This window comes from Anolis sagrei, chromosome 11 (genome assembly GCF_037176765.1).
Source record: "Anolis sagrei isolate rAnoSag1 chromosome 11, rAnoSag1.mat, whole genome shotgun sequence".
Taxonomy (NCBI): Eukaryota; Metazoa; Chordata; class Lepidosauria; order Squamata; family Dactyloidae; genus Anolis; species Anolis sagrei.
Genome location: NC_090031.1, coordinates 2869022 through 2893857, shown reverse-complemented (window position 1 = coordinate 2893857; position 24836 = coordinate 2869022). Strand labels below are relative to the sequence as shown.

Below are 24836 nucleotides of genomic sequence, written 5' to 3'. Positions count from 1 at the left end.
CTATGTATTATTATTGATCAATGACTGATGTGGACCACACTTAGCAAACAGACCCAACACTGCCAACTTTAAAGTACTAGCAGGGTTTAGGGATGATTGACCTTGGATTCTGGAAGTTATAGTTCACCCACACCCAGTTCATCCAGAGCTCTGTGAACCCAACCAATGATTGATCCAGATGGGTTCCAGTTCCCATCATCCACGCACCCCGTCCCCGGACCTTTTCACCCCTTGCTCTTTCCTTCCGCAGGTGTCGGTACCCCGGTTCGCCGTCGGGATCGTAATAGGAAGGAACGGGGAGATGATCAAAAAGATCCAGAACGACGCTGGGGTCCGGATCCAGTTCAAGCCAGGTCTGTAAGGCCTTTCCTTAAAAGGTTTTGCTGGCTTTTGGTGCAATGCCTTGGGAACTACAAAGTCCATTCGGGAGGCTGTTGGATGCAGGAGATTCTGTCTAGCGGGGTTTTGTTGCCATGATATTACAGCCAGAAATACATCCTTTCCCTCATAAACATGGGAGAGGGTTGCCTTCCCGAATGATTCCTATTGAAAACGAGACACCAGCATATCTTTCACTTGGGCCTTGTTTACATCTACAATTTTTTAAAAGAATTAAAAGTGGAATTGTTGTGTTTTAGCTTTTTATCATGTCTTTTAATATATGCTTTTCTGGTTGAATTTTTATCTATGATTTAATGTGCACTTTTATCTGACTGTTGCATCCCGCCTTGAGTTATAATAATAATATCATCATCATCATCTGAGTTGATGTTGTTGTTATCTGAGGCGATCCCATAGACCTTTGAGTTGGTTCCTGTGTCTTCATCATCATCATCATGATTATTATTATTATTATTATTATTATTATTATTATTATTATTTTATCTGATGTGATCCTGACCTTTAAGTTGGTTCCTGTGTTGTTGTGAGCTGCACCGAGTCCCTTGGGGAGATGGTGGCGGGGTACAAATGAAGTATTATTATTATTATTGTTGTTGTTGTTGTTAGTGTTGTTGTTGTTATCATTATTATTATTATTATTATTATTATTATTATTATTATTTGAGGTGATCCCATAGACCTTTGAGTTACTTCCTCTGTTGTTGTTTGTTGTTGTTATCATCATCTGAGCTGATCCTGACCTTTAAGTTGCTTCCTGTGTTGGTGTTGTTGTTGTTGTTGTTTGAGGCAATCCGATAGACCTTTGAGTTGCTTCCTCTGTTGTTGTTGTTGTTATTATTATTATCATCTGAGCTGATCAAGACATTTGAGTTGCTTTCTGTGTTGTTGTTTTTGTTGTTGTCATATGAGGTGATCCCCTATACCTTTTAGTAGGTTCCTGTGTTGGTGTTGTTATTATTAATTATTATTATAATTATCTGAGGCGATCCTATAGACCTTTGAGTTGGTTCCAAAGCCGGCCCTGTATCATCATCATCATCATCATCATCATCGTCATCATTATTATAAACATTTTAGTTGGTTGCGAAGCTGATCTTGTGTTGTTGTTGTTGTTATTATTATTATTATTATTATTATTATTATTATTAACTGAGTTGATCCTGTAAACCTTTGAGTTGGTTGCGAAGCTGGCCCAGTATCGTTGTTGTTGTTGTTGTTGTTGACATTTTTGTAAACTGAGGTGGTCCCATAAACCTTTGAGTTGGTTGCAAAGCTGATCCTGTGCTGTTGTTGTTGTTGTTGTTGTTGTTAACTGAGTTGATCCTGTAAACCTTTGAGTTGGTTGCAAAGCTGGCCCTGTATCATTATGAGTATGATTATTACAAATGGAGATGTTCTCATCAACCTTTGTGTAGGTTCCAACGTTGGCCCTACACCTTCCTTTGCATGATCGTGGGGGTGTTTCCCCACTTCTCCTTGCCTAGAATGCCTGAGTGTTTCCCTTCTGCTTGAGTGCCATTTTGCCTCCTTTTCCTCCGCAGATGACGGGATCAGTCCCGAGAGAGTGGCCCAAGTCATGGGCCTCCCCGACCGGTGTCAGCATGCTGCCCACATCATCAACGAACTCATCCTCACAGCACAGGTGAGAGGGAGGGAGGGGGGATCGGAAGAGGCAACCAGGAGTGCCTCCTTGCTCTGTTTTGGGTGGAATCAAACATTGGAGAGCCCGGTCCTGAGGCGGTTGAGGTGGGGGGGCAGCCCAGAGACTCAAATGGCAGGAAAGAAAAATTCCACCTGAACCTTAGGAAGAGCTTCTTGTTCACTCAAGAAGCAGAGACTGGATGGCTATCTGCCAGGAGGGATCGGATTGTGCTTTTCCTGCCTAGCAGAAAGAAAGGGGTCGGACTAGATGTCCTCTGAGAGTCCCTTCCAGTTCTAGGATTCTATAACCAGATAATGCTCCAGGGTTATAGAGATGAGAGTGGACCTTTTATGGTGCCAGTATTCATATTATATATAAATATTATTTATATTTAATAAATAATATTTTATTTATTATTTATTTACAGTATTAAATTCCAATGCACATATACATGGTAAACATTCAATGCCATTTAGACATACAACATGTATAGACAGACACAGAGGCAATTTAGCATTCCATCTTTCCGGCTTCAGGAGGGTATGCTCCATTCCGGCCACAGGAGGAGCTGTTGCTTCACCGTCCACTTGTGACACTGAGTCCTTGATGGAGTACTTCCTCATTCTTATACACGCTGCTGGAAGGTTTTATGGCATCTTAAATTAGTTAAATTCGCATTCAATGCCATTTAGACATACAACATGTATAGACAGACACAGAGGCAATTTAACATTCCAGCTTTTCCGGCTTCATGAGGATATGCTCGATTCTGGCCACAGGAGGAGCTGCTGCTTCTCCGCCCACTTGTGAGTCCTTGATGGAGTACTTCCTCATTCTTACGCACGCTGCTGGAAGGTTTTATGGCATCATAAATTAGTTAAATTCACATTCAATGCCATTTAGACATACAACATGTATAGACAGACATAGAGGCAATTTAACATTCCAGCTTTTCTGGCTTCATGAGGGTATGCTTGGTTCCGGCCACAGGGGGAGCTGCCCTTCACCGCCAACTTCTGAGTCCTTGATGGAGTACTTCCTCATTCTTATGCACACTGCTGAAAGGATTTTATGGCGTCTTAAATGAATTAAATTAGCTTTCTTGGATAAAGCAGTACCTAAATTTCCTACTTGACAGATGCAACTGTCTTTTGGGCTGTGTGGGTCAACAGCAAGCTAGACTATTAATGGTCGGGAGCTCACTCCAACCCAGGCCGGCTTCAAACTCATGACGTCTCTGTCAGAAGTGATTTAATGCAGCCGGTTACTAACTAGCTGCCCCACAGCTTGCATACAATAACAAAATCACAACAAATAAAAAGAAAGCATAATTAAGTGAAAGACCTATGGTCTAAGCACTAAATAAACAGAATCCTCATTTGCCAACCAAAAGGGATAATGAGCCTGTTGATTCTTGGCTTTGCTTCCCAAGTGTATTTGTACTGCAAACCCCAGCATCCCCACTTAGCTGGAGAGGGGTGAAGGTCCTTAAAAGATGCTCAGTGCCTTTAGCTACAATTTGGTTTTGTATCCGTACTAATAAATACTGTCTCTCCTTCCTTCCTTCCTTCTTTGCTGCCTTCCCTCCTTCCTTCCTTCCTTCCTTCCTTCCTAGGAGCGTGACGGTTTCGGGAGCCTTGCTGCAGCCCGAGGGAGAGGCCGCGGCCGCGGAGACTGGAGCGTGGGGGCCCCAGGGGGCATCCAAGAGATCACTTATACGGTCCCCGCTGACAAGTGCGGCCTGGTCATCGGCAAAGGTGAGTCACTTACGGCCGTTTCAGGCCTCTTCCTTAAGAAAGAAAACATGAGCCTGGGCTCTTCCAATACTTTCCAACTTTGCGAAACTACCATGAAAGTTTCGTGACATTATTTGTTCATTATTTGAGCTGGTTTGCTGTCAGATTTCTGGGCTGCCATGTTCCAGAAGCATTCTCTCCTGATGTTTTGCCCACATCTATGGCAGGCATCCTCAGAGGTTGTGAGGTCTGTTGGAAACTAGGCAAGTGGGGTTTATATACCTGTGGAAAGATGTCCAGGGTGGGAGAAAGATCCCTTGTCAGTTGGAGGCAAGTGTGAATGTTGTACTTGGCCACCTTGAGTAGCATTTAATAGCCTTGTAGGTGGAAAGTCTGGCTTTGAACGTATGGCATTCAACATACTAGACTCTATAGCAGGCATGGGCAAACTTGATGATGTAGGCCCAATATAGGTCGTATATTATATTATATTATATTATATTGTATTGTATTATATATTATATAACATTATTATATCATAATAATATATTCTATTATTATAATAATATTATTTAATATAATAATATATTATAATTATTATGTTATAATTATTGTATTGTAATTGTATTACAAGTATTGTATTGTATTGTAATTATATTATTATTATTGTTATTACTATTATTATTATTTGAAACACAACAAGATGAGTCCAGAGCAGACACTCTGCTGGCTGTTGAATTGGATCACACATTGGACACTTCCCAAGTGTCTAGGGCTGTGTGATGTATTGGCGAATAATGCGTGCAGATCCCAGTAAGGTGGCCTTCTGCATCTGGCAGATGGTAATTTTGTCAGCATGATTGTGTTTAAGTGCAGGACAAGGTCTTTAGGCACTGCACCCAGTGTGCCCATCACCACTGGGGCCACCTTTACTGGCTTGTGCCAGAGTCTTATTATTATTATTATTATTATTATTGTATTGTAATTGTATTATTAGGAGCCCCCGGTGGCGCAGTGGGTTAAAGCACTGAGCTGCTGAGCTTGTTGATCGAAAGGTCGCAGGTTCGATTCCGGGGAGCGGCGTGAGCTTCCGCTGTCAGCCCTAGCTTCTGCCAACCTAGCAGTTCGAAAACATGCAAATGTGAGTAGATCAATAGGTACCGCTCCGGCGGGAAGGTAACGGCGCTCCATACAGTCATGCCGGCCACATGACCTTGGAGGTGTCTACGGACAGCGCTGGCTCTTCGGCTTAGAAATGGAGATGAGCACCACACCCCAGAGTCAGACATGACTGGACTTAATGTCAGGGGACTACCTTACCTTACCTTACCTTACTGTATCGTAATTATATTATTATTATTATTATTAATATTATATAATTATTGTAATTGTATTATGAGTATTGTATTGTATTGTAATTATATTATTATTTTATTATTATATATAATTATTGTATTGTAATTGTATTATACGTATTGTACTGTATTGTAATTATATTATTACATTTATTATTATATATAATTATTGTAATTGTATTATAAGTATTGTATTGTAATGTAATTATATTATAATTTATTTATTTTTTGGTCATGTCAAGAGCAAGTTGAGAAACTGCAAGTCACTTCTGGTGTGAGAGAATTGGCCGTCTGCAAGGATGTTGCCCAGGGGACACCTGGGTGTTTTGATGTTTTTATTTAGTTACTTTATTTACTTTATTTGTATACCGCTCTTCTCAGCCCTTAGGCAACTCAGAGCGGTTTACAACAATTTAGGTATACACAATACAAAATCATTAAGCATTTAAAAGCAATAGCATCACAAATCATTACACATCAATAAACATTAAAAATTACTGTCCTTGTGGCAGGCTTCTCTCATGTCCCCGCATGAGGAGCTGGAGCTGATAGAGGGAATTATATAATTATTGTATTGTAATTGTATTATAAGTATTGTATTGTACTTACAATTATCTTAGCAGCAGCAGTAGTAATTTATTTATTTGTTTTTATTTGTCGTGTCAGAGCAGCCAGTCCATTATATTACATTTCTAACAGAACAAAGCAAACAAACAGAAAAATACACAACTTGTGAGTTTGGTAGCTGGTTAAATGTGCTTTGACCAGTATCTGGCCACTTGGAGTGCTTCCGGTGTTGCTGCAAGAAAGTCCTCCATTGTGCATGTGGCGGGGCTCAGGTTGCATTGCAGCAGGTGGTCAGTGGTTTGCTCTTCTCCACACTCGCATGTCGAGGATTCCACTTTGTGGCCCCATTTCTGAAGTTTGGTTCTGCATCTCGTGGGGCCAGAGCGCAGTGTGTTCAGCGCCTTCCAAGTCGCCCAGTCTTCTGTGTGCCCAGGGGGGAGTCTCTCATTTGGTATCAGCCATTGGTTGAAGTGCTGGGTTTGAGCCTGCCACTTTTGGACTCTCACTTGCTGAGGTGTTCCAGCGAGTGTCTCTGTACATCTTAGAAAACTATGTCTAGATTTAAGTCGTTGGCGTGCTGGTTGATACCCAAACAGGGAATGAGCTGGAGATGTCTCTGCCTTGGTCCTTTCACTATTGGCTGCTACTTCCCGGCGGATGTCAGGTGGTGCAATACCGGCTGAACATGTAATTTCTCCAGTGGTGTAGGGCGCAGACAGTAGTAATAGTAGTAGTAGTAGTAATATTATATCCTCTTTTTGAGGCTGTCTTTTGCCGCCGAAGGGCTTTAAGAAGTTGTAGGAGAAAGACCTTGGGAGCTGTCCCTATCCGGTCTGTGTCTTTCCCAGATGGTGGAGGATCTTGCGGCTTTCCCAAAGAATCCCGCATCTTCCCAAGGCTCTGGCTTTCCGAATCGGTCTCATTGGCCGGGCCTCCTTCTCCGCGCCCGCTCCGTCCCCCACAATGAAGAGCCTGGATTTCCATGATAAATGCGGCCGTACTTGACGGGCCCGTCAGGCAGCAGCCGGCCCGCCACCACCACCGCCGGGGCGCTTGTCATGGGGCCTTTTAGCGCCCGGTGATTAATTGCTTTACAATTTCGGCCTCCAGCTGTGAGTTCCTCAGTCGGGCGGAAGAATGGAAGGGAAAGGAGGAGGAGGAGGAGGAGGGTCCTCCTGTTGAATGGCCCTCGCTTCTCCTCCTTCTTCTTCTTCGCAGACGGCGGCCATGTGTCATCCTCCCATCATTTCGGACAGAGGAGCCCCCCCCCCCTCCCCAAAAGTCCAAAAACAGACTTTTTCCCAGAGATGCGACACAACCTTTGCAAAAGAGCAGGGTTTTGGGAGTTGTAGTCCGCCCCCAAATGCGTTCGGAGGCCCCCCAAATCCCACCTTTTATCGTCCTGTGTTCATTCCCAATCTTCAACTCTGAATAATATAATATTAATAACAATAATAAAAGATAGGTTAGCCCACTGACCATGTCTTCAATTCTGAACAATGTAATAGTATCAATAATAATAATACAACGCAAACTATGAATAACATCATAATATAATAACAGCAATAACAATAGATAGATCTGTTTATTGATTAATCCACTTACCATATCTTCGACTCTGAATAATATCATAATATTATAACAAAGATGATGATGATGATGATGATGACGATGATAGATGGATCGGTTTATTGATTAGCCCACTGACCATATCTTCAATTCTGAACAATATAATAGTTACAATAATGATAATACATAGATCTGTTTATTGATTACCCCACTGGTGGGTTGAATGCTGTATACGTATGTGTTAAATGTGTTTGTGAAATGTTTTGATGCGGCCGATGGGCTAATCAATAAAAGGGATTCTGATTAGCCCACTGCCCATATCTTCGACTCTGAATAATGTCATAATATAATAACAATAATAATCAATAAGTCTGTTTATTAATTAATCCACTGACCCTATCTTCAACTATGAATAACATCATAATATAATAACAGCAATAACAATAGATAGATCAGTTTATTGATCTGTTTATTGATTAATCCAATTACCATATCTCCGACTCTGAGTAATATCATAATAACGACGACGATGATGATGATGATGATGATAATAATAATAATAGATGGATCGGTTTATTGATTAAGCCACTGATCAAATCTTCAACTCTGGATAACATAATAATATAATAGCAATAATAATAATAATAATAGATCTGTTTATTGATTAGCCCACTGGCCATATTTTCGACTCCGAATAATATAAAAAAAACAATAATAATAATAGATAATAATGATAATAGATGGCTCTGCTTATTAATTAGTCGACTGACCGTATCTTCAACTCTGAATAGTATAATAATATAACAATAATAATAGATAATAATAGATCTGTTTATTGAGTAAGCCACTGATCATATCTTCGACTCTGAATAATATAACAATAATAGATAATAATAATAATAGATTTATAGATTAGCCCACTGACCATATATTCGTCTGAATAATATAATAAAAATAATAATAGATAATAATAATAGATAAATAGATCTGTTTATTGATTGGCTCACTGACCATATCGTCAACTATGAATAATATAACAACAATCAATAATAATAATAATAATAATAATAATAATAGATCTGTTTATTGATTAGCCCACTGACCATATCTTCAACTATGAATAGTATAATAACAACAATAAATAATAATAATAATGATAATAGATGGATCTGTTTATTGATTAGCGCACAGACCATATCTTCATCTCTAATGTAATAATAATAATAATAATAGAACATTGATAGATTGTTCTGTTTATTGATTAGTCCACTGACCATATCTTCGACACCGAATAATGTAACAACAATAATAGCTAATAGCAGTAATAGATAGATCTGTTTCTTGTTTCTGCGGGACATCCTGGTGATACTTTTCGATTCTTTTGCAAATGACCAATTTATCTATTAATTAGTAATGGCATTTCTTCTGAAGGACAAGGTACAATTGATACATCAATTAGTCATGACATTTCTATATCAGTGCCATTGGCAGGTTTGATTATTTACGGCTTCGGTTGAAATGTTCTCCTAATTCGGTCTCGCTAACCATTCATTATCCGCTGCTTCTGCCTTAATGCCCAACTTTCCACTCTTGAGTATTTTGCCCACTTTCTTCGTAAAAGGTATATCAATTAGTAATAAGGTATTTATTGTGCTGAAATCTGAGCGCAGTTGACCCTCCGCTTTGGCAAGTTTTGCTTCAGGCACAAAGCTATTAAATCCACAAGTATAAAAGCGCATTTGCCGCATAAAGGGATTTATTTCTATGTTTAGACTTGGGTCCCATCTCCAAGATGATCTTATCAATGTCAAGGCAATTTTAAAAATAATCTACTTTTGGTCCTGAGCATTTTGAATAATATTCAAACCTATAGCAGCATTTTAATTTTTATGTTTCGGTGCCAGAGCTGGTTCATTGCAGCCAGCTGTGGCTCAGACAATAATAATAATAATAATAATAATAATAATAATAATAATAATCTATATAAATAAAAATGTAATGATGAAAGGGAGGAAGGAAAGAGAGAAGGACAAAAGGAAGTAAGGGAAGGATGGAAGGAGAAAGGGAGGAAAGAGGAAAGGATGGAAGGAAGGACAAAAAGGAAGGGAGGAAGAGAAGGAGGAAGGAAGGAAGGAAGGACGGACAAAAGGGAGGAAGGGAAGGATGGAAGGAGGAAAGGATGGAAGGAAGGATGAAAGAGAAGGAAGGAAGGAATGATGAAAAGGAAAATGGGAAGGAAGGGAAGCAGGAAGGAAAGAGAAGGAAGGAAGGACAAAAGGGAGGAAGGGAAGGATGGAAGGAGAAAGGGAGGAAAGAGGAAAGGATGGAAGGAAGGACAAAAGGGAAGGAATGAAGGAATGATGAAAGGGAGGAAGGGAAGAGAGAAGGAAGGAAGGACAAAAGGGAGGAAGGAAGGACAAAAGGGAAGAAGGAAGGAAAGGATGGAAGAAGAAAGGGAGGAAAGAGTTAAGGATGGAAGCAAGGACAAAAGGGAAGGAAGGAATGATGAAAGGGAGGAAGGGAAGAGAGAAGGAAGGACAAAAGGGAGGGATGGAAGGAGGAAGGGAGGAAAGAGAAAAGGATGGAAGGAAGGACGAAAGAGAAGGAAGGAATGATGGGAGGGAGGGAGGGAGGGAGGACAAAGGGAGGAAGGGAAGGATGGAAGGAGAAAGAGGAAGAGAGGAAAGAGGGAAGGTAGGAAGGGTCTTCAAAAGGGAAGGAGGAAGGAAAAAGAGAAGGACGGAAGGAAGGAAGGGAAGGAGAAAGGAAAGAGAGAAAGAAGTAAAGCCAAAATGGAAGGAAGAAAGGAGGAAGAGGGAGGGAGGGAGGTAAGGAGGAATAAAAGAGAGAAGGAAGGACAAAAAGGTGGAAGGGAAGGAGAAAAAAGAGAGAAAAAGGATGCAATAATAATAATAATAAACATTAGTTCTTGCTTTGAGTCTCTTCAGAGAGAAAAAGGATGTAATAATAATAATCAATATTTAGTTTTGCATCTTTTAAAAGAGCTAAAGGATGTAATAATAATAATGATAAGGATAATAATGAATATTCTTGTTATCCAGCATATATATATATATATATATATATATATATATATATATATATATATAGTTTGCTGTGACATATTGTGTTTTTGTGTCAGTAAAATAACAATTCCCCAATGCCTCCCAAAGCAACCCTGTCCTCTCTCTGTATTCTCTGGGAAATTTTTAGGAATGATAATAATAATTCTCCAATTACTCTCAAAGCAAGAGGCCTTCCAATCCTACCCTCTCTCTGTAGAAGAAACTGGGACCATTTTAGGGGCTATTATTATTATTATTATTATTATTATTCTCTTCCAGTGGCTCCCAATACAAGAGGAGCAGCAACATCCTTTGAAAGTGGACCTTTCCCTCCCTCATATTCACCTTCTCCAGGTTAAGGCCTCTTTCGCAAAACTTTAGTATCTTCGGAGAGAGCGAAGAGAAGTCCTATTGGAGACATTTAAGAACAGAGTCAATGTTAATGGATCGGGGGAAAGAGGGATTTTTCATTATCCTATTATCCAGCTTCGGGCCTCTTCTTTGGACGGGGATCGTGGTCCGTCAACGACCGGCTAATTGATCTCGTTCGACGATCCGCCGTCTTTGGATCCCGACAATATCGCGCGCAATTGTGCACGAAGAATCGGGCCTTTGTGGCAATCCTCCTCCGGAGGCAAAAAGGGTCCCTTTGTGAGGCCGGTCCCATTCACAGACCCCGGCCTTTCGTCAAACCCGACTTCCCATTCGTCTCGTCCCTCCCTCAAACAAGACTCTCCTCTTTTGCGCTTTTCGGGACGTTTTTTGCCCACTTTGGGAACCCGAACCCATTCATAGGGTTGCAACTCGGTGATAGGATCGCAGGGGAGACCCCAAAGGGCATCCAGCCAATCCTCTTCTGCCACCCATTGATTTATCAGTGGGATTGATCATAGTACCATTGATTGAGGAGGGGCATTCATCCCAACCTCCTTCTGCTATAAGGGAAGGCACCATCCAATCCCTCCCAACAGATGTCCATTCAGATGTGTGTGTATGAGAGAGAGAGAGGGAGATATGACAGAATACTAGTTGGAAGAGACCCCCAAAGGCCATCCAGTCCAACCCAGGTAGGTAGGAAGGCACAATCAAAGCCATCCCAACAGATGGCCATAGGTGTGATTGTGAAAGAGAGATGATAGATGTTATCATATTCAGCTTGTGGTCTACTAAGGCACTGGAATTCCTTTCAAACCAAGTGTCACTCCTCTATATCCTATATTATATACTAGCCGTCCCTTGCCACGCGTTGCTGTGACCCAGTTGGTATATGTGTTTTGTATGTGTATATATGTGTGTGTGTATATTTGTGTACATGTGTATATATGTGTGCTTGTGTATATATGTGGTTTTGCACATGCATTGTAATGCATTTTTTATTTTTTTTGGCTTTTCAAGTCTCTTCCACTGTGTTTTTCAGTGTGTTTATGAGTAATGGTCACTCGTTGGCTTGAGAGGTGTCTTGTGTCCAAATCTGGTGTCAATTCGTCCAATGGTTTTTGAGTTATGTTAATCCCAGAAACTGACATTAGATTTTTATTTATATACTAGCCGTCCCCTGCCACGCATTGTTGTGGCCCAGTCTGTGTATGTGCTTTGTGTGTTTGTATATGTGAGTGTATATATTTGTGTATATGTGTATATATGTGTGTTTGTCTATATATGTGATTTTGTGCATGCATTGTAATGTTTTTTTTTTTGCTTTTTAAGTATTTTCCACTGTGTTTTTCTGTGTTTTTATCAGTGTTGGTCACTCATTGGTCTGAGAGGTGTCTTGTGTCCAAATTTGGTCTCAATTCGTCCAGTGGTTTTTGAGTTCTGTTAATCTCACAAACTGACATTACATTTTTATTTATATAGAAGGTAGATTTGTATCGATGCAGCCTGGAATCGTATTGGCCTTTTTTGCTGCCGCATCACACTCTCAACTCATGCTTCACTTGTGGTCTCCTAAGATCCCTTGTATGTATAGTTCCCAAGCCAGCAGTTGTCCATCCATATCCTATATGATTCCCCTCAATACAGGCTATGTATACTACGCTATGTAACAACATTAGAAATAATAATAATTCTATTCCTGGTTCGAAAGTGTTATTTCACAGTCTTTGCCCCTTTTTCCGCAGGCGGGGAGAACATCAAGAGCATCAACCAGCAGTCGGGGGCCCACGTGGAGCTGCAGCGGAACCCTCCTCCCAACACGGACCCCAACGTGCGGATATTCACCATCCGGGGCATCCCCCAGCAGATCGAGCTCGCCAGGCACCTCATAGACGAGAAAGTGGGCGTGAGTGTGGCCCAGACTTAACCCTAAGGGGTTCAACCCCTTCATACAGTCCCTCATGTTGTGGTGACCACCAACCATGAAATTATTTTCGTTGCTACTTCATACCGCGCCCGTACCTTGGGAAGTCTGACTTGGCCACGGTGGTACACGCTCTGGTCACATCCCGCCTTGACTACTGCAACGCTCTCTACGTGGGGCTGCCCTTAAAGACGGCCCGGAAGCTTCAGCTAGTCCAGCCATGTTACTAACAGGAGCAGGACGCAGGGAGCACACAACGCCCTTGTTGTTCCAGCTCCACTGGCTGCCGATCTGCTTCCGGGCCCAATTTAAGGTGCTGGTGCTATCCTACAAAGCCCTAAACGGTTCCGGCCCAAAATACCTTTCGGACCGCATCTCGGCCTATGAGCCCACGAGGACCTTGAGATCGTGTTGTACACCGCCACGAGTCGCCCTAGGGCTGAGAGCGGCGGTTTGGGCATATTGGGTATTTGTGCCCAAATTGGACCAGTGAATGAAAATATATCCTGTATATCTAATATTTACATTACGATTCATAACAGGAGCAAAAATTAGAGGTATTTATTTATTTTGCTTCATTTGTTAACCGCCGCTCTCAGCCCTAGGGCGACTCGTGGCGGTGTACAACACACAACAAACATATTATACAATAAACTACCATGACACTATCAACAACATAACACGAATACACTATCATCTTAATTTTGTCATTTGGGAGTTGTAGTTGGTGGGATTTATAGTTCACCTACAATCAAAGAGCATTCTGAACCCCACCAACAATAGAATTGGACCAAACTTGGCACACATAACTCCAATGATCAACAGAAAGTACTGGAAGGGTTTGGTGGGCATTGACCTTGAGTTTGGGAGTTGTAGTTCATCTACATGCAGAGAGAGCACTGTGGACTCAAACAATGATGGATCTGGACCAAACTTGGCACAAATGCTCAATATGCCAAAATGTGAACACTGGTGGAGTTTGGGGGAAATAGACCTTGATATTTGGGGGTTGTAGTTGCTGGGATTTATAGTTCACCTACAATCAAAGAGCATCCTGAACCCCACCAATGTTGGAATTGAACCAAACTTGGCACACAGAACTCCCATGACGAACAGAAAGTACTGGAAGGGTTTGGTGGGCATTGACCTTGAGTTTTGGACTTGTAGTTCACCTCCAACTTGGCACGAATACTCGATATGCCCAAACCTGAACACTGGTGGAGTTTGGGAGAAATAGACCTTGACATTTGGGAGTTGGAGTTGCTGGGCTCTAGGATTTACACCACAGTTGTATCTTCTCAACTTGGGGTGCATTTCTACTGTAGAATGAATGCACTTTAATTCCCTTGGTTCGATGCTACAGAATCAGGGAAGCTGTTGTTTTGCAAACTCTTGAGCCTTCTCCTGATGCCTCACCAAACTACAAATCCCAGGATTTCATAGCATTGAGTCGATGCCATTAAATGAGAGATGAGGTCCCTCCAAGAGCAGCTTCTCCTTTGGCTTGGGTTCAGCACTAAGATCACCACTTGATGCGAATCTCATGCTCCATGCTATGAAATCATGTAGTTTAGTAAGATCTTTGAGATTCCTCCGCCAAAGGATGCTGGTGCCTCAGCAAACTACAAATCCCAGGGTTGCATAGCCATTAATTGAGACAGCATCCCTCAAAGAGGAGCTCCCAAAGCGGCTTCCCCTTTTGGCTTGGGCTCAAGACACGTATCTAATGCGCACCCGAATTTCTGCGAGGCCATTTAGCCCCAAAAGGGTGAGCGTTAGATTCGAGTCATTACATTAGATTTGGATGTTGTGGTTGCTGTCTTATCATAGGATCATGGAAGCACATGGGCCATCTAGTCCAACCCCATTGTGCCATGTAGGCCGGAGACATCTCAAAGGGTTTTGAAACGTGGCTCAGATACGTGTCAAAGATTGACTTGCAAAAACACTAGGGACTGTGTAAGGCAGCATTTCTCAACTTGGGGGGTCACAAGTATTGTCAGAGGGGTTGCCACCGTATTTTCTGTTGGTCATGGGGGTTCTCTGTGGGAAGTTTGGCCCAATTCTCTCATTGCTGGGGTTCAGAATGCTCTTTGATTATAAGAGAACTATAATTCTCAATGTCACAAACTCTTAGGGATTATCTTGTATTGACTTGAGTCTAACGCTCACCTTTTGGAGCTTAATTGCTTCATCCGAACGAGGGTATGCCTTAGATTTGCCTCGTATGGTCACCTTAGTGCTGAGCCCAAGCCAATGGCAATAACTCAATGCTATGAGATGTGGGGAGGGTCCAGCATGGCTATCTGGTGACGTCAACCTTTTGTCCATCTTGCGCAGGGGACCGGCCTGGGAGGACCAGGAGGCTTTGGCCAGAGCCCCTTCAGCCAGCCGCCGGCCACCCCTCACCAAAAGTAAGCCCCTAACCACAATTATCATATATTTTAATAGGTGTCTAGTATTACTATGTTTATGTTGTTTGTTTATGTATTGCTTTCTCCTCTGCAGCGGTCCTCAGGCGTTCATGACCCAGGGATGGGGCGGCACCTACCAGACGTGGCAGCAGCCTGGGCAGCAAGTCCCAAGTAAGTCAAGGATCATGGAGTTGGAAGGGACCCCCAAAGGCCATCCAGTCCAACCCCCTTCTGCCGTAAAGGAGGACACAGTCAAAACCTGCCCAACAACAGCAACAAGGATCCCAAAGGACATCCAGTCCAACCAGCTTCTGCCATAATAATAATAATAATAATAATAATAATAATAATAATAGAATCCTTGAGTTGGAAGGGACTTCAAAAGGCCATCCAGTACAACCCCCTTCTGTCATAAAGGAGGAATCTGTCTAAGCCCTCCCAGCAGAGATCCATCCAGACTGTGCTTAATAATAGTGCTGAGCCCAAGCCAATGGCAATAACTCAATGCTATGAGATGTGTTATTATAATAATAATAACAGCAACAACAATAGCAACAGTAAACTCCTAGAGTTGGAAGGGATCCCCAAAGGCCATCCAGTCCAAACCCCTTCTGCCATAAAGGAGGACACAGTCAAAACCTGCCCAACAACAACAATAGACTCCTAGAGTTGTAAGGGACTTCAAAGGGCCATCCAGTCCAACCTCCTTCTGTCATACACAGTCAAAGCCCTCTCAATGAAGAGCCATCCATGCTCTAAATAATAACAGCAATAATAATAACAGATTCATAGAGTTGGAGGGGACCCCCAAAGGCCATCCAGCCCAACCCCCTTTTGCCATAAAGAACACAGTCAAATCCCTCCCAAAAGGGAGCCATCTAGGCTCTCAATAATAATAATAACAACAACAATACAACAGCCAGCAGAGTGTTTGCTGTGGACTCATCTTGTTGTGTTTCAAATAATAATAATAATAATAATAAGCCAGTAAACGTGGTCCCAGTGGTGATGGGCACACCAGGCGCAGCTCCTCAAGATCTTGACCTGCACTTAAACACAATAGGCGCTGATAAAATCACCATCTGCCAGCAGCAAAAGCCCACCTTACTGGGATCTGCACGCGTTATTTGCCGATGCATCATACAATCCTAGACACTTCAGAAGTGTCCGACGTGTGATCCAATACAACAGCCAGCAGAGTGATCCTGTTTGCTCTGGACTCATCTTGTTGTATTCCAAATAATAATAATAATGATGATGATGATGATCACGATGATAATTACCTCGTTTTTGGTGGTCCCTCCCCTCCAGGTCAACAGAGCCAGCAGCAAAACAACCAACCGGATTACAGCAAGGCATGGGAGGACTATTACAAGAAACAGAGTGAGTAGACAAGATGTCTCCTGCGAGGTGGTTAGATGGAATGTGAGCCCCTTTACTTTCCCGTTTAGTTATGTCATTCTTTGGAGAAACTCTTTCATAACAATTCAAAGCTCCTGTAATGTCTGGAACTCAGTGGCTCTCCTGCTAGCACTGGAAACTTCTGATCTGCTGAACTGCTTCTTTTGTTTTTCTCCTGTGAGCCTGGAGAGAGGCAAGATGCCTCCAGATAGGTAGATGGATAGGTAGTCCCTTTATTTTCCTGCATAGTTATGTCGTCCTTTGAATACAGACTTCTATAGCTTTTCAAGATTGACTCTGCTGTAATTGCTGGAGCTCAATGGCTCTACTGCTGGCGCTGGAAGCTTCTGTTCTGCCGAACTGCTACACCAGTGTTACTCTCTTTGATTTCCTGCTGCGGGGAGCACTCCAAGACTGGGCTCTCCCTCGGTCCTGAGTGGTGCGCCTTTGTTTCCCTTCCCTCCTTCCTCTCCTCCAGGCCACGCCGCCCCCGGGGCCCCTCCAGCCAGCTCCCAGCCAGACTACACGATGGCCTGGGCAGAGTACTACCGGCAGCAGGCGGCCTACTACGGGCAGTCTCTAGGGCAAGCGCAGGCTCACAGCCAGGTACGTTAGACTTCCCCCTTCCCTCCCAGGGCCTCCCTTATCCACCTGTCTTGAAAGAAAGGACTTCCTGCTCAATTAGAGTTGGGTGGGAGGACCTAGGAAAGCCTTCGAGAAGAGGACATGCTTTGCTAGGTGTGTGCAAACGAGTCTAGGTTAGATAGAGAAAGGATAAATAGAGAGATCAGATAGAAAGTACCTATAGATAGTAAGATTGGCCAGAGTGAGAGATACAGAAAGAAGGAAGGAAGGAAGGAAGGAAGGAAGGAAGGAAGGAAGGAAGGAAGGAAGGAAGGAAGGAAGGAAGGAAGGAAGGATGGTGAGGTGGTGAGATTAGTTAGCGAGGGGGGAATAAAGAGATAGTGAGATGATGGATGGATAGATGGTGAGATTAGCAAGAGAGAGAGAGATACAGATAGGCAGGTAGGTAGGTAGAAAGATAGATAGATGATGGATGGATAGACACAGAGATTAGCGAGAGAGAGATACACGGATAGATAGACAGAAAGATGATGGATGGATTGATGGTGAGATAAGCGAGATAGATAGGTAGGTAGGTAGGTAGGTAGATGATAGATAGATAGATGGATGGATGGATGGATGGATGGATGGATAGATAGATAGATACGGAGATTAGCGAGAGAGCGATACATGGATAGACAGAGAGATGATGGATGGATGGATAGATAGATGGTGAGATTAGCGAGAGAGAAGAGAGATATGGATGGATAGATAGTAAGATAGGTAAGTAGATCGATACATAGATAGTAAGATGATGGATGGATAGACACGGAGATTAGCGAGAGATAACACGGATAGATAGAAAAATGATGGATGGATGAATGGATAGATGGGTGAGATTAGCGAGCGAGAGAGAGAGATAAACATGGATGGATGGATGGATGGATGGATGGATGGACGGACGGACAGATGATGGATGGATAGATATGGAGATTAATGAGAGAGAGGGAGAGAGAAACACACACACAGAGTAAAATGATAGCTTGGTAGATTCCGGGATTAGCTACTGAGGAAGATACGGATACATAGTTAGATAGATGATGGATGAATAGATGGTGAAATTATCTAGAGAGAGAGAGAGAGATGGATAGATAGTAAGATCGTTGATGGATAGATACTGAGATTAGCTACAGAGAGATGGATGGATGGATAGATGGATAGTAAGAAAGATAATGGATGGATAGATACTAAGATTAGCTAGATAGAGATATGGATGGATGGATGGATGGATAGTAAGAAAGATAATGGATGGATAGATACTAAGATTAGCTAGATAGAGATATGGATGGATGAATAGATGGATAGATGGATGGATGGATGGATAGTAAGATAATGTATGGATAGATACCAAGATTAGATACAGAGAGATATGGATGGATGGATGGATGGATGGATGGATGGATGGATGGATGGATAGATAGATAGATAGATAGATAGATAGATAGATAGAGGATGGGTAGATACTAAGATTAGGTAGATAGAGTTATGGATGGATGAATAGATAGATAGGAAGATAAACAGATGGATAGATACTGAGATTAGCTTGAGAGAGAAACAGACAGACAGACAGATAGATAGTAAGATAATGGATGGATAGATACCAAGATTAGCTACAGAGAGATATGGATGGATGGATGGATAGTACGAAAGATAATGAATGGATAGATACTAAGATTAGCTAGATAGAGATATGGATGGGATGGATAGATACTGAGATTAGCTTGAGAGAGAAACAGACAGACAGACAGATAGTAAGATAATGGATGGATAGATACTGAGATTAGCTAGAGAGAAAGATTTGGATACATTCCCCCCCTCCTTCCCTCCTGGTGCCCCCCCCCCCCCCCCCCCGTATCCACAGATCGCAGCAAACACCCTGAAAACCGGACATAGGCAACGCCTAGGCAAGGACATGTGTGTTTTCCACGTGTGCCTGAGACAGGAAATGCTTTGAGAGGACACACTGGGGTGTTTTTTTCCTTGTGTCAGGCTCCCTGCCCTAAACGCTGTCTCTTTCTCTCTCTCCTTTCTTCTCTTTGCAGGAGCAGTAGAACAAGACGACCCTTGACTCTTTTCCTCCTCCTTCCTCCTCCTCTTCCTCCTTCCTCCTCTTCCTCCTCTTCGGCTCCCACTTTTCTCGGAATCATTGTGAAAGCAAACCTTTTTTTGTAACAGAGGTTTCTAGATTTGCAACGTTTTGATGAAGACTCTTCGTTATTTTTTTCCTCCCTCTTCGGTTTTATTCCCCCCTCCTTTATATATTTTTTTCCTCCTTTCTTTTTTTGTGGAACACTAGTCGTTAGGATAATCGATACTGAACTTTTTTCTAAGGAATCAGGAACAATTAATTAGTTCACGTGTTACTAAACTTTATGGACATGCTGGGTAATTCTATACAAATATATCTATTTTTTTCCTCCTACTTTTTCCGGTGGTTTTTTTTTTTTTTTTCATTTTAATTTTTTCCCCCCTAATTTCCAAAAATTTGTATGGAAAGAAGACAAAAATCAAAACGAAACTCCGGGATCCCTTATCATCGTCATCATCAACATCGTAATATTATTACTACTTGTTTTGTGTGTTTCGTTTTCCAAAACAAAAACAAACCCAGAACTGTGACACATTTCAACAAGTGTTTTTCTCTTCTCTTTTTTTTTTGCAAGAAAAAAAATGTTTTCCTCCCTTTTTTCCCCTTTTTCACCGTTGTTTTTAATTTTTTGCAAAAATTCTTTTCTTTTTCTGCCATCGCAGAAAAAAAGAAAGAATAAAAAGGCTTGGAAGTCTTAGGTTTGGTATGTAACAAATTCTTTTTAAAAAATAATGATTTTTTTTAAAAAAAAACAGGCAGTATTTAAATATTCTTAAATATGTAAATTCATTAAATATTTTACTTCTAATTTGTTTTACCTCTTGTTTTTTTCCTGATTTTTATTGCATTTTTGTTCGTTTTTTAAAAGAAGAAGAAGAAAAAACCTGAACTATTGATAATGTATTGTAATTAATTTTGTGAATTTCTTATATCCGGAAGCTGGTTGTTGTTTGTGGGGGAATTTTGTATAATTTCTTAGAGATCTAAAAGGGGGTAATAATAATATAAAAAGACATACAAACCAATGTGTTAATTTTCCTTTTTTTTTTTTAGTGATACTATTTTATCTTTTCCATGTTTTTTTCCTCCATTGTCGGTTGCATTTGTGTATCTAAGACCTCCAAGCTTTTGTCTAAAAAAAAAACGGGGAAAAAAACAACACAAAAAAAACGAGAAAAAAATAACGAAATACTTTTTTGTCTATTTCAGAAAATAAATACTGTTATTTTTAATATTAAGATAAAAACTTGCTATTAGTATCTTTAACAAAAAAACACTGTGGAACATTATTAAATCCTATTGAAATAGTAGTAACTATTTTTTAATTCCAGGGTGTGTGTATTTTGCTTTTATTATTATAATTATTATGGTTTTTTCCCCCCCCCCTCTTTGTCGTTTATTTTTTTCCGTCGTTTTTAAGTATTTTCTTAATATTTGTCAATGGGGGGGAAAATTTAAAAATTTGCCTAGAGAAATTTAAAAAAACATGAGAAAATCTAGTATTAACCACAGGTATGCGCTAAATAATAATAATAATAATTTTTTTGATTTAATAAAAGGGATAATATGGTTTCCGATGTTTTATTGTAGTGTTTTCTTGTACAGATAACAGTGTATTTTTGAAGATGAAGAATTAAGAAAATTACAGACAAAACGGGGAAGTAAAGCTATTTTTTTCTCTCGTCTTTTCGACGTTTTTAAACCGGGACATTCCTTTTCCGAAATTTTTTGCGCCGAATTTGCCGGATTTTTAAAGCCCTTCTTCCTCCTCCTCTTCCTCTTCGCTGCCCGTTTTCTTTATACATACATATATAGATATATATATATATAATTCAAACTATTTGGATAATATTTGCGCATGATGTTTTGAGGGGTATACAAAATTGTTCTTTTTATTTGACTGACAGTTGCATTTTACACTCTTTTTTCTCTCTCTAATAAAACAAGAAAAACAAAACAAAAGAAATAAAGCCCGCAAAGCAATTTGTGGGTTCGATAATTCAACGTCTCGTTTTGGTCAATGCTTTCCATCCGAAGATAACGCATACGGTATTCCTTCGCAACAAGTTGGGGGTCTTTCGATAGGGATTTAAAAATATTATTTCTTACCTGCCTCTCCTCACGGCTCGTTAATGGTTTTATTTCGTTTATTTACCGTTCAGTGGCCGGAAAGCAGCGCGGTTTCTGCGGACGAGGCCTTTCTTTGGTGGTGAACTGCGTTGAAAATGTGGTAGGAAGGGAGGGCCCACCCCATGGCTTCCTTTAACACCCATTTACCATTGTATTCAATGGTGGGGTAAAATGGCGCCCCATATTCAAGATGGCAGCCAACTCCATTGAGGGCCAGAGATCTATTGTATTTAACGGTGCCCCATATTCAAGATGGCAGACAACTCCATTGAGGGCCAGAGACCCATTGTATTCAACGGTGCCCCATATTCAAGATGGCAGCCAACTCAGTTGAGGGCCAGAGATCCATTGTATTCAATGGTGCCCCATATTCAAGATGGCAGACAACTCAGTTGAGGGCCAGAGATCCATTGTATTCAACGGTGCCCCATATTCAAGATGGCAGCCAACTCAGTTGAGGGCCAGAGATCCATTGTATTCAATGGTGCCCCATATTCAAGATGGCAGACAACTCAGTTGAGGGCCAGAGATCCATTGTATTCAACGGTGCCCCATATTCAAGATGACGGCCAATTCCATTGAGGGCCAGAGACCCATTATATTCAATGGCATTGTCAAATAGTGTCCCGTATTCAAGATGACGGCCAGCTCAATTGAGAGCCAAAGACCCATTGTATTCAATGACATAGTCAAATAGAGTCTCATATTCAAGATGGCGATCAACTGCAATGATGGCCAGAGACCCATTGTATTCAATGGCAGAGTCAAATAGTGTCCCATATTCAAGATGGCAGCCAAATCCAATGAGGGAAGGAGGCCCATTGTATTGAATGGCATAGTCAAATGGCGTCCTGTATTCAAGATGATGGCCAACTCCAATGAGTGCCAGAGACCCATTGTATTCAATGACATAGTCAATTTGTGTCCCGTATTCAAGATGGTGGCCAACTCTAATGAGGGCCAGAGACCCATTGTATTCAGTGGTGGAGTCAAATAGCGTCCCACATTCCTAAGATGGTGACCAACTCCAATGAGGACTGAAGACCCATTGTATTCAACGCCGGAGTCAAATAGCGTCCCGTATTCAAGACAGTGGCAAACTCCAATGAAGGCCGTAGACCCATTGTATTCAGTGGTGGAGTCAAATAGCGTTCTGCATTCAAGATGGCGGCCAACTCTAATGAGTGCTAGAGATCCATTGTATTTAATTGCTGGGTCAAATAGTGTTCTGTATTCAAGATGGTGGCCAACTCCAATGAGGGCCAGAGACCCACTGTATTCACTTATGGGAGTCAAATAGTGTTCCATACTCAAGATGGCGGCCAACTCCAATGAGGGCTGTAGACCCATTCTATTCAATGGCAGAGTCAAATGGCATCCCATATTCAAGATGGCAGCCAACTCCAATGAGGGCCATAGACCAGTTGTATTCAATGTCAGAGTCGAATAGCGTCCTGTATTCAAGATGGTGGCCAACTCCAAGGAGGGGCGGAGATCTGTTGTATTCAGTGGCGGGATAAAATGATGTCCCCTATTTAATATGCCGTCCGGTTCCAACAAGGGCCGGAGACCCACGGTGTCCAGTGCTGTCCATGAAATCCAATGGTGACCAGTGAGGTGGCGCATAAGGGTAATAAGTCCAGAGGGAAACCAAGCTGTGGATGCATAATCCCGTGGATACAGGTTGAGCTCCCCATATCCACGGCGGAGTGTTTTGGTAGGGGATTCTGGAAGGCCGAGTTCCCGATCGCAGCTCTTTCCTCCTGCTTTGGTTCTCCCAGGATCCGCTCCGGAGATCTGCGTCAGGACGGATGGACGGACGGATGGAGGAAGGCGGTGACCCTTTGCTCCGGAGCAAGGATCGTAGATGTGATTTCAATGAGAGAAAGACACAGACAGACAGACAGACAGACAGAGAGTAGCGACACATTGATAGTAAGTAAGTGAGAAATTGATAGAGATTAAGATCAGATTGAGAGTCAGATTATAGATTAAATAGATTATCTAGCAATACAGATAATAAGGGGGTTGATTGATAGATAGATGGCTAGATAGTAAGATTAGATAGACAAATTGATTGATTGATATATTAGCTATAGGATAGATAGATCAGATACAAATATTAGCTATAGATAGGCTAGCAAGAGAGATTGTAGACAATTACGAGAGGATAGTAAGAAAGATTAGCTATAGTTAGCAGGATGATGGATAGATAGTAAGAATAGATACATGAAATAGGAATAATAGCTGTAGAGTAGAGATAGATCAGCTAGCAAGAGAGAGATAGTAAGTGATAGTAAGATCAGATAGAAGGATTTGCCATAGATAGCAAGATGATGGATAGGTCAATTAGTTAGAGAGAGAGTAAGATGATGGATTGATGGATCGCTGGATAGTAAGATGGTAGATAAGTGACATTAGATGGATGGATAGGATAGATCGATCAGATGGAAATATTGATTATATGGTAAGGTAAGATAGAAAAAAGACAGGACAGGTAGTAAGATGATTGATTGATTGATAACTAGAAAGATTTGAAGTAACTATAGGTAGCAAGATTGGCCAATTGGCCAAAGAGAGATATATGGGTAGATAGATTGGGGGGGGGGGGGGGAGAGAGATAGAAAAATGATGGATAGATACTGAGATTAGCTAAAGATATGGATGGATGGAGGTTAGATGGAGAGATGGTGAGATTAGCTAGAAAGATACAGACAGATAGTAAGATAATGGATGGATAGATGGATTGTGAGATTAGAGAGTAATATGATGGATGGATTGTGAGATTAGATAGATGTTGGATGGATAGATTGTGAAATTCTAGATAGATAGATAGATAGATAGATAGATAGATAGATAGATAGATGTTGAATGGATAGATTGTGAGATTACCTAGAGAAAAAGATTACAGATAGACAGATAGTAAAATGATGGATTGTGAGATTAGATGGATGGATGGATGGATGGATGGATGGATGGATGTTAGGTGGATAGATAGTGAGATTACCTAGAGAAAAAGATAAAGATAGATAGATAGTAAGATGGTGGATGGATTGATTGTAAGATTAGATAGATGTTGGATGGATAGATTGTGATATTAGATAGATAGATAGATAGATAGATAGATAGATAGATAGATAGACAGACAGACCGTTAGTTAGTTAGTTAGTTAGTTAGTTAGTTAGTTAGTTAGTTAGTTGTTGGATGGATAGATGGTGAAATTATCTAGAGAAAAAGATACAGACAGATAAATATTAAGATGATGGATGGATTGTGAGATCAGATAGATAGATAGACAGACAGATGTCGGATGGATTGATGGAGAAATTAGCCAGATAGAGAGAGAGAGGATGGATAGATTGTGAGATTTAGTGAGAAAGAAAGAAAGGCAGATAATAGATGGATAGGTTGTGAGATTAGATGTTGGATGGATAGATGGTGAGATTAGTTGGAGTGAGATAAGATAAATAGGTGATGGATGGATGGATAGATACTGAGATTAGATAGAGAAAAAGATACAGATAGTGGGATTAGCCAGAGAGA

The 24836-nt window shown here is 41.3% G+C and overlaps 1 protein-coding gene across 5 annotated transcripts in view; it reads left to right on the top strand.

Moving 5' to 3' along the window:
* Nucleotides 1-21167, top strand: part of FUBP3 (far upstream element binding protein 3) — a 64929-nt gene extending 43762 nt beyond the window's left edge. For 4 of the 5 annotated variants that reach the window (XM_067471779.1, XM_067471778.1, XM_067471777.1 and 1 more), the window contains 9 exons: nt 251-353; nt 1944-2044; nt 3660-3801; nt 12457-12617; nt 14976-15049; nt 15144-15220; nt 16361-16432; nt 16929-17056; nt 19117-21167. In XM_067471779.1, coding sequence (XP_067327880.1) covers nt 251-353; nt 1944-2044; nt 3660-3801; nt 12457-12617; nt 14976-15049; nt 15144-15220; nt 16361-16432; nt 16929-17056; nt 19117-19125 — 867 coding nt within the window. In that variant the 3' untranslated portion in view covers nt 19126-21167. Of the gene's footprint in view, nt 1-250; nt 354-1943; nt 2045-3659; nt 3802-12456; nt 12618-14975; nt 15050-15143; nt 15221-16360; nt 16433-16928; nt 17066-19116 lie in introns of those variants that run through there. The other variant, XM_060757557.2, reaches the window with a different exon arrangement.
* The last annotated feature ends 3669 nt before the right edge of the window (nt 21168-24836 follow it).